Source organism: Plectropomus leopardus, chromosome 15 (genome assembly GCF_026936395.1).
Source record: "Plectropomus leopardus strain MGB_pleo_1.0 chromosome 15, ASM2693639v1, whole genome shotgun sequence".
NCBI classification, from domain to species: Eukaryota; Metazoa; Chordata; class Actinopteri; order Perciformes; family Serranidae; genus Plectropomus; species Plectropomus leopardus.
In genome coordinates, this window is record NC_142190.1 from 6,960,708 (window position 1) to 6,976,774 (window position 16,067).

Consider the following 16,067-nt stretch of genomic DNA (forward strand, 5'->3'; position numbering starts at 1 on the left):
TTTCCTAAAAATACTAGAAGGGATTTTTTTTTTTCAAAATGAAAAACGTTATTTGATAATGATCTTGTTAATTTAGAAAAACTGAGCAGATTTCTCCTCTAATCTAAATGCATTACACTTCTGCAGTATCGAGTTAGGGGTTCTTGGTCACATTATCTTTGTTCGTTACTAAAATAAACTGCACAGAAAGACGAAATCATCGCAACTGATTCACTTTTGAAGTCGCTTCTCATTCGCTCACTAAAAATAAAGGCAGAAATTCGCAGATTAGCCATGCTCGTATAACGAAAAATACCGCACAAAAATGCATTGATTAAAAAGAAAAGTCATTATATATCAAACAACAGCACGATCTAGTACTGAGAGGACAGGAAGCAGGAAGGACATTTGGCTGCTGTATTTAACTTTTTGTCATCAGTGCGTCAGCCAGTCAGCCAATGTCATTACGCCTTTTTTCGGACAAAGGAAAGACATGTCCAATCACGGGGCTTTTCATTAAGACGTCCCCCAGTGCCTGCTCACATCCGGTCGTATATATTTTGCCACGAGTTAGCGGCGAATTTGGAGAGTGTCCATTTTGAACAGCGAGTCGGCGTCTCTGTTATTTTTCCCCCTTAAAGTAAGTACCTCTTGTTATTTTTATACCTTCATTTAAACACTGGCGAGGAAGTTTAGCTTTGAATCAAGGGTTATTTCATTGTTGTGCTCGCTTTCGCCCTGCTTTTTTATTAGTAATGTGTCTTCTTGTTGGCAGCAAATCAAGCTCGGTGCTCGTTAGCCGCAGTGGTGCTAAATCCGTTAACGCGGTTATTGCGCTCATTGAATAGTTCGTCTATCGGTTGGAGTATTTAATAAGCTGTTATTGCGTTTGGGGTGATCTTTGCCGTTTTTATATGGTGCGCAGATTGTAATTTTAGAGGGTATTTAATTCAGTTTGAGCTGGTTTGCTGCTGCCGGGCCTGACTCTGCTCCGAGCGGCAACGAAGCAAAGCGCGGTCCGCTTGAACACTGAACATGGTGATCCACGCCGGATTATTGCTTCTTCTTGTAAGCTAACAAAGTACTCAATGTACGTATAAACACCGATCGCTGTATCTCACCCATTACTGTTACAATATTGACGTTCATGTAGTTTAATGACTACTGAAATGTGAACGATATGGTGAAATTTAAAAATTGTAAAATTAAATTACCTGACGTTAGCTGAGAAACTGTTAGCATAGCAACAGCCTTAGCTATTGTTAGCCTTCTGTTAGCCTCCGCGGTGTTTCCCTATATGTATGTTGTCATTTAAAATTAGCAAACACGTGTAAACCCAGAAACAAATAAGACTATTTCATGCCGACATTTTTCTTTAAAAATTTAAAAATGTGTTTCAACTTTGCAACGCCTGTCTGTCCCCCCCAAAGCCCTATGGTGACCGCGTTTTAGTTTTTGATAATGTTTGTAAACCATGAAATACATTTAGGGGTTGACAAGAATTGTTTTTTTCAAGGCTGATGCCGATTATTGGTAGTGAAAGAGACCGATCATCAATATTTGGAACGGACATGCATTCACAACAAAAATGAAAATCTGTCTCTCAATACATAATATTTGGAATATAACAGACTCCAATACAAAACTTTGTTATTTTTATAAGGTCAAGTGAAGGCCAATAATGTTTCAACCCCCTTATAAATTACTATAAAATATGTATGTCTTAAATTCCTATTACTTATTTGTTGCAAGCTGTTTTTCCTCTAAGCAATTGGTAATGGACATGTCCCCTATGCTTTGTGTGTTTTTGCCCCCTGTTAACATGCTTCTGTATTTCTATAGTCTTTTAAAGACCCCACCGTCAGAATGGCAGACGCAGAGACTCTCCTCATGGAGACATCAGACCAGAACGGAGCAGAGGGAGAGGAGGACCAGAATGGAGCTGAGCAGGAGCTGATGGGTGGAGACGACGACTGCCTGGAGAGCCAGGATAGCCAGGAAGGTCAGGACAATGGCGGAGATGGAGGCAAGATTGATGCCAGCAAAGGAGAGGAGGATGCTGGGTGAGTGTTTCCCTGAGATCCACCACACTCTTATGTATGGGCAGATGGGTGGAAAAGAGCAGAGGACAAAGATTTTGGTGAGATTGAGTAGAATAAGTGGCTAAGAACAAATCAGACTGATGTATATGTACTATACAACAACAATAACATTGAGGCAAGCATCTACATCAGTAGGGGCTTCCCATGCAACTACTGGTGAAAACAATAAGAAATGAACACTAACATGTCCCTCTTTTTTGCAGTAAAATGTTCGTGGGTGGCCTCAGCTGGGACACGAGTAAAAAGGACCTGAAGGATTACTTCAGTAAGTTCGGCGAGGTGTCAGACTGCACCATTAAGATTGACAACAACACTGGCCGATCCCGAGGCTTTGGCTTTGTTCTCTTCAAAGACGCCTGCTGTGTGGATAAGGTGCGTCACTCTGACTCTCACCATAGTAGTTGTGATAGGATCAGATTAGGGTTAAACATAGTCAACATCTGGATGTTAAACAGTTAATTGATTGATGTTGGTAATTATATTCTTGGTTTAGTTTTGAATTGGGGGCAGTGCATTTTTTTTTCATGTTAAGACAGCATGTGTTTACATCACCAAAACTATTGCTAGCAATACATCTGATTAGGTATGCTATGACTAACATAAAATTCAATATGCAGTCAAAACAGAAAACAGTGAAAGTGTTGGATCTTTTGTGTTGCTCGAAACAATTAAAATGTGTGCTGCACTTATGTAGACAATTAAATGAAATGTCAAATGATGCAACAGGATATTTCCAGGCTTTTTGACAACAGCACTATGTGTACTAAGATAATGTGTGTTTCTTCGTCTGCAGGTGCTTGAGCAGAAAGAGCACAGATTGGACGGACGTCCAATCGACCCTAAGAAGGCGATGGCCATGAAGAAGGAGCCCGTCAAGAAAATCTTTGTTGGGGGTTTGAACCCTGAGGCAACCGAGGATGCCATCAGGGAATATTTCGGAGCCTTTGGAGAGGTCAGTTTGACTAAATTAAGCCGCATAAAAAAAAAAACAGTTACCTGTTAAGTGTATCAGTGTTTTACCAGAGCAGCCTGCAGGGATAGTGTTAGTGGGAAATTGCTGATAATCATCTCCAAAAGTACTGACGTTTAGGCACACGCATTGCTCTAATTAAGCTACTGGCTAATGAGCAAGTGGCCTGTTGAAACAAAGTAACAGATTTCCTTAAGGGCATGCTTTCCATGAAAACATATTTCATTTTAAAATGACAGGGAAACAGAAGTTTGTAATGTTAAACACAAATGTGACTTAATTATTGAAGAAGACATAACAGGAAACAACGGGTTGCTAAAGGCTGCTTTTGGTCTACCAATGAAAGAGCTAGTAGAAAACACTCAGTTAAGTTTCAAAAGTATGAATCATTTTGGATTAAAATTTTACCATGCACATCTCCAATTCTTCTTCTCTTCTAGATCGAAACCATTGAGCTTCCTATCGACCCCAAATCAAAGAAAAGGAGGGGTTTCATCTTCATCACATACAAAGAGGAAGCCAGTGTCAAGAAGTGTCTGGAGAAGAAATACCACAACATCCAGGGCGGCAGGGTATGTACTGAACAACATTTCTGCCTTGATTAAAAGTGGCACATCATGTCTAAAATACTGGGCAAAAACACATTATTTTAATACAACCATAAAGAAATTCTGCATGAGATTTTGAAAATTTAAGCAGCTTAGTGATGAATATTTGCAGACAACAGCTTGAAAAACTGTTTTGTACTCTAAATTAAAATACAGTATTAAGTAGTTCCACCTTTAAATAATAAGCCATTTTATTACATGTAACTGATACTGTGGTTTCTTTGCATATGATTGCTGAGCATGCAAATGTTTGATGGAAGTCATGATGAGGCTTCTCTGTACTGTCCTAAAGTATATGCATTACCACCGTTGACACAATAAAAGCATAATCGAAATGGCCTCTCCTCCTTAGTGTGAGCTGAAGATCGCCCAGCCAAAAGAGGTGTACCAGCAGCAGCAGCAGTATGGACAAGGACGTGGCGGTGGATATGGAGGACGGGGAGGAAGGGGCCGTGGAGGTAAGGAAGGGGAATCTGCACTTTTTTTTTTAACTTTTCCAATGCATAAAAACTCACAAAACATTTATCTTTTTAATGTAATGGCAGAGGTAACAATTAGCCTTGCAACTGTACAGGAACCCAAACTTTGCAGTCAAACTTGTAAAGTGGTTTTGCAGCATTTTGTGATTATAATGATATGTTTTTTAAGGGGCTGTTGAGACTGAAATCTTAATGTAAACACTGCACTTTGTTTGTCTCAGGTCAGAGCCAGGGCTGGAACCAGGGATATGGAAACTACTGGAACCAGGGATACGGTAACCAAGGCTATGGCTACAGTGGATACAGCGGCTATGGCAACTATGACTACTCTTCTGGTTACTATGGATACGGTCCCGGATATGATTACAGTAAGTGCACACAGAAAGAGCCATGTACGGTACATCATGGTTACATGGAGTTGAATGTTGTGATTAGAGACGCATCAGTCTAAATTTTCTTTACTGATACCTAAACTTACTGACTTATTGATTGTACAATAAGTAAAATTAGAAGTGTGTGTGTCTGGCCAACACCAAGTCTGTTAAATAAAGGCCCAGACACACCAGGCCAACAGCGAACTAGCGGTGATAAAAGCCCCCAACTGCATCGCCTCGTATCGCCACGTCTGTTATAAAGTTGCACATAAACATACCAACCAGCACGTATGTACTGCGCCCATGTGAGAGGAAATAAGTCTTCATAAGAGCAGACAGCTGTAGTCTGTAATCGTCCTTCAAAAGGGACACCTGATGACCTTTTTTACACTGGTTACTCAGGTAAAACATTAACAACACAATCCAGTGTTGAAAGAACAAAGCATATTTACTGATTGGAAGTGGACAACAACAACACAAACCACCAGAAATGTTTCTGCTACAGAGCTCACAGCTTAAGACAAATAATCTGACCTTTATGAAACCAGTTTATTTCAAACTTATATTCCTCACTTCCATTTCTCCTGGCGTGCACTGAGCTGAACTGCCAATCAGAGTGATTTCAGTCACCGACAACTAAACACACAGGCATGAGATTGATCTCAGACAACTCGTCTCAGTCTTAGAAACAAAGTGATTCAGCATATTTAACAAAGTGTTTAAATTGTATCTGTAATACTGAGCAGATTGAATAATACTGTGTCTGTCTGAATGGAAACATGTCTGTGTGTCTGACCTGTCTATCCTCTCTGCCCAGCAGACCAAGGCAATGGCAGCTACGGGAAAACTCCAAGACGGGGGGCACACCAGACCGGCTACAAGCCATACTGATGATCACATGGTAGCGCAAGGTATGCTGTGGCTATAACTACCCATCTTTTTTTATTTTCTGTCTCGGCGCTTGTAAGCAAAGACACTTCACCCCCAACTACACAAAGCCAGCTTTTAAAATGACAAAAACTAGCCTTTCAATCCCGCAGAGCACCAGAGGATTTAGACATTTTACCCCCTGCCAAATTTGAATCAATTACATTTTATTTATAAAGCACCTTTCGAACAAATCAAATGCAATTCAAAATGCTTCAGTTTGAAGAAACAAGAACATAGGAAATCAGCAAAAATGGATCCTGACGAATTTTAAAGGTATTAAATGTTAACGAGAGGTCAGCCCATTATTTCCTGAACATTGGTGACTGCTTGGCCAGTGTGCCTTTTTTCTTAAAAACAGTTTTAGATTTAAAATGTTTGGGATGATGAAAGTGTGACCCTGTAACTCCTTCCCCAGGACTCCAGTGATCCAGCGAGACCGACAGCTGGGCGGACACACTGGGAATGACGCAACCTCTTTTATGACTGAAGACCATTTGTACAGAAAACATCCGAAATGTAACTTTTCTTTTTTTTTTTTTTTTTTTTTAAATCCTATCATTTTTAGGTTTTACTTTTCCCTTTGGTGTTCTTTTTTTTTCCTTCCACATTTCCATCAACGGAAGTGTAATTTTTACTGTACTTTTTGGTACCTGTTTTGATTCTAATGTATTGTAAGGCTTGTATTTTACATGTTTGCTGGCTTTACAGGTTGAAAATCTTGGCGCTGTAAAGGAGCTTTTTTGACAAATAAACAGTTTTCAGTAATTTTTTTCCTGATGCTTCCAGGTTATGGGGTGAAAGATTGTGAAGTTGAACAGATTTAGGATTCAGATGCAGTTGTCAACATTGAGTTCTCATGGTCTTTGTGTCGCCACAATCCAGTGATCTGTAATGAAGGAATGTTGAGCGTAACTCATGAGCTGTTTCACATTACCTCAGTCACATTTGGTATTTTTTCCCCCCTTTGTGTGGAATCATTTTTTTACCAGGTTATGATTCCTTAAAACTGAAACAGCTGTCTGCAAACTTAATAAATTGACCAGGGAATTTAACAACTGAAAGCATACAAGTATGTGGGATGTAATTGAGGGGGAAAAAGATTTAACCACATGCCACTGCAGACTTCTTGTTAAATCATACCTTTAACATGACAAGCAAATTGTTGAGTTTCTATGCTGGTTTAGTTTGTGTTTGTCAAGTGTCAATGGTTTTTAGAAATAACCGCTCTGAAGCTAAATGTCTGCCTAGTTTGTTTTCTGGACGGACTTCAGGCCCCTGGAGTCTCCTCGGCTAGTGTCTCTGGCAATTTATTAGTAATAAACATTCTCGTTTGTAATTTTCTGTGTATTTCTAATGCTTAATGTACTGTTAATTATGATCCTAGTCCTGAAAAATAGAAGACTTTTAGGTCATTTGTCCTGGTGCTGTAACACGCTCCGTTTTATGGTCTACAAAAATACAAATCTAAAAAGGGCGACGTGTTTAAAATTAACTGAATATGAATAATTATGCTAAACTTTTGAGTGAACAAATATTTCAGGCTTGACTTCACAGTGTTTGGAAATAGTTAATTTGGATCGTAGGGATATGACATATTGAATAGACCCCCGGCTCTTTGGGTCTACATATGGTTGGATCACCGACGTCAAGGTCTACACTCCCAGGACGGCAGATACTGAGCAAATATCGGCGCAATCTGACCAATATTTCCATTCTTCTCTCAAGTTTAGACTGAAGGGATATGAAGGAAAAGCAGAAAGAGGTGTGGAGATGAAAATACTGACCTGAATGTTGGACAGTGTGAAGTCGTGGTGGGTTAAAAGACATTTTCTTGACCAAAAGCTGTTGGGGGGGAAAAGAAAGGCGAGTCTTGGTTCAAATCTTGATATTTAAGCATCAGAGACAATATTTTGGTACAGCATGTTTTTAATGCAAAACAAGAACATTTAAAGCGACAACAGACATTTGAACAAAAATCTTGATATAAAGAGCTACTTTTACATACTGCTTCTGGTAAAATATGTATAAAACTTGAATAAAGCTGAAATACTTTATTTCAATAGCACACATGCTTAAAATACGACACAAAGTGCTTCACTTAAGAGAATAAAACTAAAATTATGCAATTAAGAGTCTAATTTTCTAAAATTAAAATTATTCAACAATTTTACTACTCAAAGCAGTAATATTAGTGCAAAAAAATTAGTTTAAAATCCTGCATTGAAAATGTTAAGTAAAAGCACAAAAGTATTTGTAAAATGTAAACAAAACACCAAAAGTAAAAGTAATTGGGCAGAATGGCCTATTACAGAATAATATACATTTATAATTACTGATGCAATAAGTTGTTCATCACTTCAATTTTGCAGCCAGCTAGTAAACTTGGAGCCAATTTAACAGCTTTATATGCTGCTCGATGGAATAATTTATAATGATCCATAATTTATTTGTTATTTTGTATTAAGAATTTAAGTCTGCAAAGTAGCCAGTAACCACTATTATCTAATGATTGTAGTGGCTCTGAGATTTATTGGAGCAGAAATATTAAGTGGTTTAAAATGAAACAGTGCAAATTCCTCAAAATTGCACTTCAGTCCGATGCTTGAGTACTGCTGGAACTGGCTTTTGTACACTTTACAGTATATGCAGTGATTATATTATCAGACATTCATCAGAGCAAACGTGAAATCAACAATTGAAAGGCAGGTAAACATAGCCAATCCCATTATAATCACTGGCAGTATGCAACATACCAATACTAGTTTTTTAAGTACTGAATAAAGTACTGTGAGGCGTACAAATTAAAGCCATATCTGTTACAAAATACATAAATATATATTTACCACATTAAAAATGGGCCTCTGAGAGGGAAATGTTTGGTATTAGCTGTAATGTTAATTAAACACCTGCGCTTTTTTTTTTTTTACCAAAATGTCTGCTGTGAGACAGGACCATTGTTGATTCATGTATGCGCTGATAAAGGCCTGACAGACGTGAAGATCAGAATAAAGTTAAACACCATGACAAAATAAACCAGATGGAGCAGTAGCTGTCTAACAATTTTGAAAAAACAAACAGAATAACAGACAAAACAGCAGCACTGGAAAACCCTAAGGTCAAGCCAGCCACTGTTCATATTTTGATGTATTTGAGCTGTTAGAGTGTTGGTACATTGAGTGGCCAAAAAGTACAAAGATACACTCAATTTACAGCAATAAATTCTCACATTTTACATACAAGGTATGTTATAAGCGTTTCCATAATAGGTTTGCTACTCAAAATGAACCTTTGATCATGAGTATAGCCTCACTGTATACTAGGCGACTGTACAGGGAGACTCAGCTCAGATGAAAATGTAACAATGTCTTTATTTTTATACTCTGAGAAATTAAATAAAGGAATAAATGCTTTCCCTCTGAGGTTTGCTGAAATGTTTGATATAATCCTGTTCAGGGTGAACACATCAATTTTTTAAAGCCCTAATGAAGACTGGTAGTGGTCAAAACATGTCTATTTTTTATGATTTAGCCACTATAATGAAGGCTTTTTAATGTAATTCCTACTTGTTTTTCACATTTTTGGAGACCCTGGTTTGAACACATACACACACACAAACACACACACAGACACACAGACACACAGACACACAAACACAAAATGCAATTTGGGATTCAGTATCTTACCCAAGGAGGATACTTCAACATGGGGACTGGGAGAGCCAGGGATCCTACTGGTGATCATCCAATTAGCAGACAACATGCTCTACCTCCTGCTGAAACTCAGAAGAAAAAGAAAGAAAGAAAAAAAAACATTAATAGGTTAAAAAAATCTTGTGATTCTGGGACCCAGAAATTGCTTTTACTGTAGCACTACATTCCCCTTTTTTACCTTTATATTTTCTCTATTTTTACCGAATGTTTGAACCCTAGTTTGTTTCATCCAACTTTTTTTAATTAAGTGCAATACCAAAACACTGCATTAGCCAACCTCTTAACATGTACATTGAGGAATCATAACCATCAGTGGACCTACAATTAAAGATGTAAGTTCTGCAAGTCATAGTTTGACAGAAAAAAAGAGAATTCTGCACATGAAACTGAGCAAAACTGAAAAATCCTGGGGGCTCTGGGAGAGTTTTTTGCTGCCACTGACTGCTTCACCCTGGCAACATACCTGCCAGCCAGGGGCAAGTCAAGGCATGACCTGAGACATGGGCACACACGCAGACACACACAAACACACGTACACACACACAGAGTAAAGTGTAGCTGTGGATACGGTTGTGTTTCTCCAGTAGTGGTCATTTGTAAACAGAGCAGTGAGAACTGTAGCGACCACAGGTAGGATCACAGCGCTCGTCCATCCACATATACACACTTTTTAATTCACTTTACACACTACTGTTGTATTTTGATAGTTGTTTTTTATTTTGAAGCGTCCTTTTTTAAAAATACAACTCTATGGAGGTGGCCAAAGCTTCCAGCCTGTGATAACACTGCGTGCAACAAGGTCGACAAGCCAGCCAAGCTGTTTAAGGTAGACTGGGGAAGGTTGCAACACTTTTTGCATTTTTGTCAGTTACTCAATCAAATTTTATATGTGGAAATTGTATTTATTATTATATATTAAACCTATATATGTCTGCTAATTACTCATACCATTTAAAGATGATTATATGTATATGGCATATCATTCACAATTTAAAAAAAAAAAGTACTATCTAATTCATGGTGGAGACAGGGTCCTGCATTTTACCCCGTTCATTCAGGGAGGCTCATTTGTAGCTTCGGGGAAAATAAAATTAAAACACTTAGTCACACCCCAGCCACGTCCTTCCTCTGATAAATACAGCACAGTCCCTAAAAAGCAACAACAGATCATAACTTGTTTGTTTAATAATTAGCCTGTTTGCTTCCGCCAAAACAAACAGAACTGGACTGGGACAGTTACCGAGCAACTCGTTAGCATACAAGCTTGCTACTTTGCGTAAGCTAGGTCTACACCTTACCCCAGGCCAGCTATTTTGTAAAAAATGTACAAATGTGAATAAATGTGTCTGTATGTTTCCATTTATTGTGCGACTAGTGAAATAAGACTCTTTTGACAGTCGCTTTGGAGGCTTGCGTGTGAAGACTATGAGTTAACAGCTTAATTAGTGCGTCGCGACTCGTCTGCTGTCATATTAGCATACCTTGAGATTTGCAGTGAAGTAACCAGGCTTCTTTCCTTCCCTTCCTCTTCTGACGACCATTCATTACAAAACTCAAATGTTATTAGTGGAATATTGTTATTTTTTTGCGATGCGACGACGTTACTGTAGGCTACTCAACGGCTAACATAATCATGGGTTCAGAACACCTGTTAAGCGGAGTGATACATGAACAGAAAGTCCGGAAACTCGTGGAATGCCTCTTGTCCAATCAGATTGCTTGGTTGGAACTAACTGTTAAACTAAATTACCAACTTTTTTTCTCTTATTATTTTATTTTTTTGTTAAATCAGTTAACAAAACAATAAAACAAATAAAGAGTTAAGTTTAAGCTGAAACAAAAACATCGGTAAATATACATAATAGCAAATGATAGGACTAAAATAACTTAAAATAGACACAAAACATGCCAGGGGTCAATATTAAAAAACAAACAGAAAAAAATGACCTAAATTGGGAGCGCAAGCGCAAGGTTTTGATAGCTTTCTTGTTTTTTGATGAGGTTATTGTATTAATACATACAGCTCCATTTGACGTCAGAAAGGTGTTGGACTTTTGCGTTGGTGAGATGTTTAACTGAGGTTAGAGTGAAAATCGTGATGACAGGATTTTAAAGAATTTTACTTGTATGGATGATAACATCCACATTGTGACTTTGCAGAAGCTCTTTTTTTCTCTATACCTTATGATTAAATATTAAGACGCCTTTCATTCCAGACGCCTGGAAGATGCTGGATTTTGGTTACCTATACAACGTCAAACCAAAAAAATATAAACATAAATTTCTACAATATTGTATGTCAGTTTGAGTTGGGCATTAGATGGTGTCCTTGTCCTGACAATGAATTTTGTCACCTGGTAACAGGTATCAATCAAATCTTCTCATCCAAGTCTTTCAAGAGGAAATAAGATTAATTAAAATAAATAAATAAATAAAAATTTAAAGGTACAATTTATTATTGACGCTTTAAAAAAAATCTTTTTATAATGTTTCTCTGTCTCTATCCATGTTGGTCATTTTCATGCACTATCATGTATATTACAGATCCCTGATGGTGAATGTGATTGGGGTTGCTGTGTAGGCAGTGTTGTTAGCTGATTGTTCTTACACACCAATCACTAACTTCACTACCAGTACAACCACCACCGCACACACAACTGCTCAGGCATGTTACCGTCCTGCACTGCTCTTACATTCAGACACTCACCCTTACAAATTCAGCAAAATATAAAATGCAAACAGTTTTTTCCTTTTATACCAGACTGTTTGGAAAATGATTTCATGGCTGCAGGGAATTATTATTGCATCATGACAGTTGGCTGCTTGCAAATCTTTGTCAGATATTAAAGCAAACAATGTTATTAAAACAAAGTTGTACTATATCCAGTTATTCATTGATATTTGTTTTAGCCCAATTTAAATTTCTCAAAAAAATGGTAAAGCTGCTAAAATGGTTTGGTTTTTGGTATGAGTGACTACATCGGCCAAATGTTAGTGAAATGTAAAAAAAAACAAAAAACAAACAAACAAAAACACATTGGGGCAACCAGCAGAGCTGACACGGACGCTTTTATTTCTTTTCAATGACAGTTCAATGTTTATTCACACTTACTTTAATGTTAGTTTAAAAACACACATTTACAAGGGAGAATAGTTTAAAATACATGAATATTTCAAAGTATAAAAACATGCTTAAACAGCATTACTTTAAATCATTAACACTTTAAACCAGATACCATTAATAATAATTATCCTTTAAATATTTGTTGACTGTCCTGTACACTTTTTTCCCCCCCAACAACAACAGGGTCTGTGGCTTCCGTCTCAAGCAAAACTTCTGTTTCTAAGGCGAAGGCTCGGTTCGCTTTAGGATCGAGATTTGCTGACCCAGTGATACTTGTCCACACGAGGTCCAGTGAAGGTGAATGTGGCTCTGTAGGACTTGAAGCCTTTCTGGCTGGAGAACTGGGAGGTTGGACCTCCAACTGGGGGAGCATGAGGTGGGAACGCATCCCCAGCAAAGGCCTTCCGCTTCTCCCTGAGCCACGTCTGAGGGGCGCCTGGAGAAAACTCACTGAACTGAAGAGGAGCAAAGGTTAGAGAGAAACAGTAAGAGACCACGTCCAAATTCCTTCAAAGGTTCATTCAGCAGAATTTAAACGGTTTATGGTCAAAAGATTGGTCTGCGTCTTTTGCATTTATTAAAAGATAAAGTTGCTTTTCTGGCAGTCTGTGTTCCAATTCTTACCCATGGTAACCCTGTAAAATCTGAACAAATTGACTTAAATAAATTAAAAAAAAAAACATAGCAAGAAGGCAATGAGTAATTTAAGAAAAAAAAAGCACAAAAATTATCAAGAAAAGAAAAAAGTCAAGGAAAAAGGAAATCACCAGAAAAAAGTGCTTAATAATATAAAATAATAATAATTCCATAACATAATTTTAGATCACTATAGTTTTCCAGTTAATTTTTTTGTAAATTTTTTCCTTAAAGAAAATTCTAAATCTATTAAATGTTGCAATTTGCTGGACATTTCTCACCATGTTGCTCATTGCCTTTTGTCCCATGTTTTCACAAGGAAATCAAGCCAATTTGTTCAGAGTTCAAAGGTTTAACATCTTGTGAAAGGCGTCTGAACGCAGAAAAGTGATGTTGATCCAAGTTTCAAGGGGTTAATGTAATATTTCTTAAAGGGTGTTTGGTGTAATATTTTATCAGCAGTTAAGTCTTTTAGACAACTATTTTTCAGGCTTTCTGTTGTATGGTAGGCATGGATAAAAGCTCAGGACTGATCCTTTGTGTATTCAACCTACCCGGTAGACACTGTTGGGGTTGCTGACAGTTGGGATGGTTTTAGGTTCGGGGTTGATCGGAGGGATCGGAGCAGGGCAGATAGTTGATAAGTTGCTGCTACTCATGCTGCTGTTGTTGCTCATGCTGTTGTCTCCGACCCCCTCCTCCTCATCGTTGTCGTCCGAAACGCTTCCTGATCGGACGTCGTGGCTTGCCCGCTCCACAGCGTCATGGATGCGGCGGGAGAATTCTCCGTCTCCACGCCGACAACTGTCCACCACTGAGACGCAGAATGGAGTGCTGTGTTCACCGTACCTGCAAAGATGTACAAAACCACCAAAACTGTATTTTTTATCAATTAATAAAAAGACTTGTCAACAGCATGTTTATACATTCATCAGAGATATACTCATTATCCATGTAAAACAGATCAGGAATGTTGTCTCTGAAACAAAAAGGGCCAAAACCAAATTATTTTGTGTGTAAACATACTCAGTGACGTTTCGAGGCATTTAGTGGAGACACAAGGAGAGCTACAGATTTTGGTGCAAACAAATCATAGCAACCAGCCGGTCTATTGGCTCTGAACTCCTGATCTTGTGTCAAGTCTGATGATAGCTCTGCGTTAACCCTTTAAAACCTGAGAATATTAATTTGATCTCCTCCCAAAACATGGAAAAAAAGGCATGAGCAACTGACCCAAAAGTTAAAGAAATCAGTAGAAAGTTACAAGAAAACTTAATGAGCAAAACACAAAACAAAAAAAAGTAAAAAAAAAAAACAACAAAAAACAAACAAAACAAACAAATAAGGAAATTACATGAGAAAAATGCTTAAAGTTCTAATTTTAAATATACATTTTTAACTTACTGGATATTTTTTCCTAGCCTTAAAAAAAAAAAAAAATCTTCCAATGTCTTGCAATTCGCAGAACATTTCTTACCATGTTGCTCATTGCCTTTTGCCTCCACATATTTGAAAAAAGTCAAACCAACTTGCTCAGGTTGCAGAGGTTTAAATACTTCTTAAAGAATGAATGCAGCAAAAAGAAGTGATGTCAGTTCAGGTTTCAAAGGGTTAAGTGTCCTGACCTGCAGGACACCTCTCCGGGGTCGACCCACACCGTCAGCTCCTGGGGAAGGCCCAGATCCTCGTACTGCACCGCACTCTGCTCGCAGGCCTGCTGCAGCACCGGGTCCTGCAGCTGCACACGGTTCATACGGAGACACCTGAAACACATATAAGTGAGCACAGAATTCACCTCTCTGTTGTGGTTACCAGTTTATTTATTTTTTAATGATTGCCTTTAAGCACTTTATTAACCCCCAGTTAAGTGCAGAGTTGTGGTTCGCTTATGAGTCAGGATGCGGCCTGAGATCCTCGAGGCCTTTCCTGAGAGTCTGACACTTGCAGAATCAATAAAATCTTAAATGAAAACTGATCTTTTCTAAAAAGCATTTCACCAATTTAAGTACACCATTTTATTTAACATGTTTTATGTGATTATTGTTTTTTTTTTTAAGATGTTTTTTTAGGCCTTAGACAGGACAGACGTAGCCTTGAGGGGTGAGAGAGAGAGGGGTTGAAATGCAGCAAAGGGCCAAGGCCAGATTCAGACCCCAGGCTGCTGCAGCAAGGACACGCCTCTGCACAGGGTGCGCCTGCTCTAAAAACCGAGCCCCATGATTATTGTTTTTATCTTATATGCATGCTCAATAATAAGCAGGATCAAGATGATAAAAACATAAATTAAAGGGCAAACTACAAGACAAACTAAAAGAGGACATCACATAAAAGCAAGTCTATAAAAATGTGTTTTAATAAGCGATTCAAAAGAAATGAGTTTTGTGGCTGATGAATAGAATATTTTGTTGGAGAGACCAATGTTTTGTAAGTTTGGCTTTGATTTCTGTAATGAAATGACTACTATGATGTTTAATATTTAACTGGCCATTCTTAATTGATTTTCTTTTTTTAAATATCAACTCAAAAACTTAAATTGAGGTTTACTGACCTGTAGGCCTGTCCCTTGGTGGGTGCATTCAGGTGCCAGTGGTTCTTGTAGTTCTCAAACAGAGCTGAGGTGAGGGCAGCAGCGAAGCGCTCCCTGCTGTCATTATCCAGACAGCCATATCTCTTCACCAGCCGAGCCACAAAGAACACAGCAGCAGCGATCTCCTCTTTCATGGCTGTACTTTTTTTATCCTTAGCAAACCTGTACTGTTAAAACCTCCACAGAGAATAAAACATGTGTAGGGTGATCCTACTCTTATAGAAAAACAAAGAACATAAAAGAAACAGGACAAACTGGCAGCCAGACAACTTAAGCAAACATATTTGCTGCTGGAGCTCTACAGAGAGAAGTCAGCTTTGGTTTCTAAAGCTTTTACAACAATAAAAAAACCAACCAAAACATGTGTCTTAATCTGTGTGTGAAGCAGCAGCTTTTGGAAAACCTCACATATATCAAACACTGAAAGAGTCACTCTCTCCTTTTTCTCCTGTGGTTTAATAAAACCACAGTTCAGCTGTGTGACAAGCCCACACACCAGAAGCTGGTTGGCTTAATGACTGTCTGTGTGTGTGTGTGTGTGTGTGTGTGTGTGTGTGTGTGTGTGTGT

At 38.2% G+C, this 16,067-nt stretch overlaps 2 protein-coding genes across 3 annotated transcripts; one reads left to right on the top strand and one right to left on the bottom strand.

The window, feature by feature from the left end:
• The first annotated feature begins 483 nt into the window (after positions 1–483).
• Positions 484–6,778, top strand: LOC121952839 (heterogeneous nuclear ribonucleoprotein A/B-like). 2 transcript variants are annotated; one of them, XM_042499687.2, is made up of 9 exons: positions 484–619; positions 1,822–2,042; positions 2,285–2,453; positions 2,875–3,033; positions 3,492–3,623; positions 4,012–4,117; positions 4,360–4,506; positions 5,330–5,423; positions 5,858–6,778. In XM_042499687.2, the coding sequence occupies exons 2-8, from the start codon at positions 1,846–1,848 to the stop codon at positions 5,401–5,403; spliced, it is 984 nt and encodes a 327-aa protein (XP_042355621.1). In that variant the 5' UTR covers positions 484–619; positions 1,822–1,845; the 3' UTR covers positions 5,404–5,423; positions 5,858–6,778. The 2 variants fall into 2 exon arrangements, with proteins under 2 accessions (XP_042355621.1, XP_042355622.1); XM_042499688.2 differs by having other exon boundaries at positions 5,333–5,423.
• A 5,411-nt stretch (positions 6,779–12,189) lies between these two features.
• Positions 12,190–15,975, bottom strand: btg4 (BTG anti-proliferation factor 4). Its single transcript, XM_042499414.2, has 4 exons — positions 15,461–15,975; positions 14,538–14,675; positions 13,467–13,761; positions 12,190–12,731 (listed from the first exon to the last, which is right to left on the bottom strand). The coding sequence occupies exons 1-4, from the start codon at positions 15,631–15,633 to the stop codon at positions 12,519–12,521; spliced, it is 819 nt and encodes a 272-aa protein (XP_042355348.1). The 5' UTR covers positions 15,634–15,975; the 3' UTR covers positions 12,190–12,518.
• Between the last annotated feature and the right edge of the window lie 92 nt (positions 15,976–16,067).

Coding starts and splice junctions, on each gene's coding strand:
- LOC121952839 (XM_042499687.2), top strand. CDS start 1,846: ATGGCAGACGCAGAGACTCTCCTCATGGAGACATCAGACCAGAACGGA. Junction 4,118..4,359: donor GGGAGGAAGGGGCCGTGGAG/GTAAGGAAGGGG, acceptor TGTTTGTCTCAG/GTCAGAGCCAGGGCTGGAAC. Junction 4,507..5,329: donor CGGTCCCGGATATGATTACA/GTAAGTGCACAC, acceptor CTCTCTGCCCAG/CAGACCAAGGCAATGGCAGC.
- btg4 (XM_042499414.2), bottom strand. CDS start 15,633: ATGAAAGAGGAGATCGCTGCTGCTGTGTTCTTTGTGGCTCGGCTGGTG. Junction 13,762..14,537: donor CCCGGAGAGGTGTCCTGCAG/GTCAGGACACTT, acceptor ACATCTTTGCAG/GTACGGTGAACACAGCACTC. Junction 12,732..13,466: donor ACCCCAACAGTGTCTACCGG/GTAGGTTGAATA, acceptor GCTCCTCTTCAG/TTCAGTGAGTTTTCTCCAGG.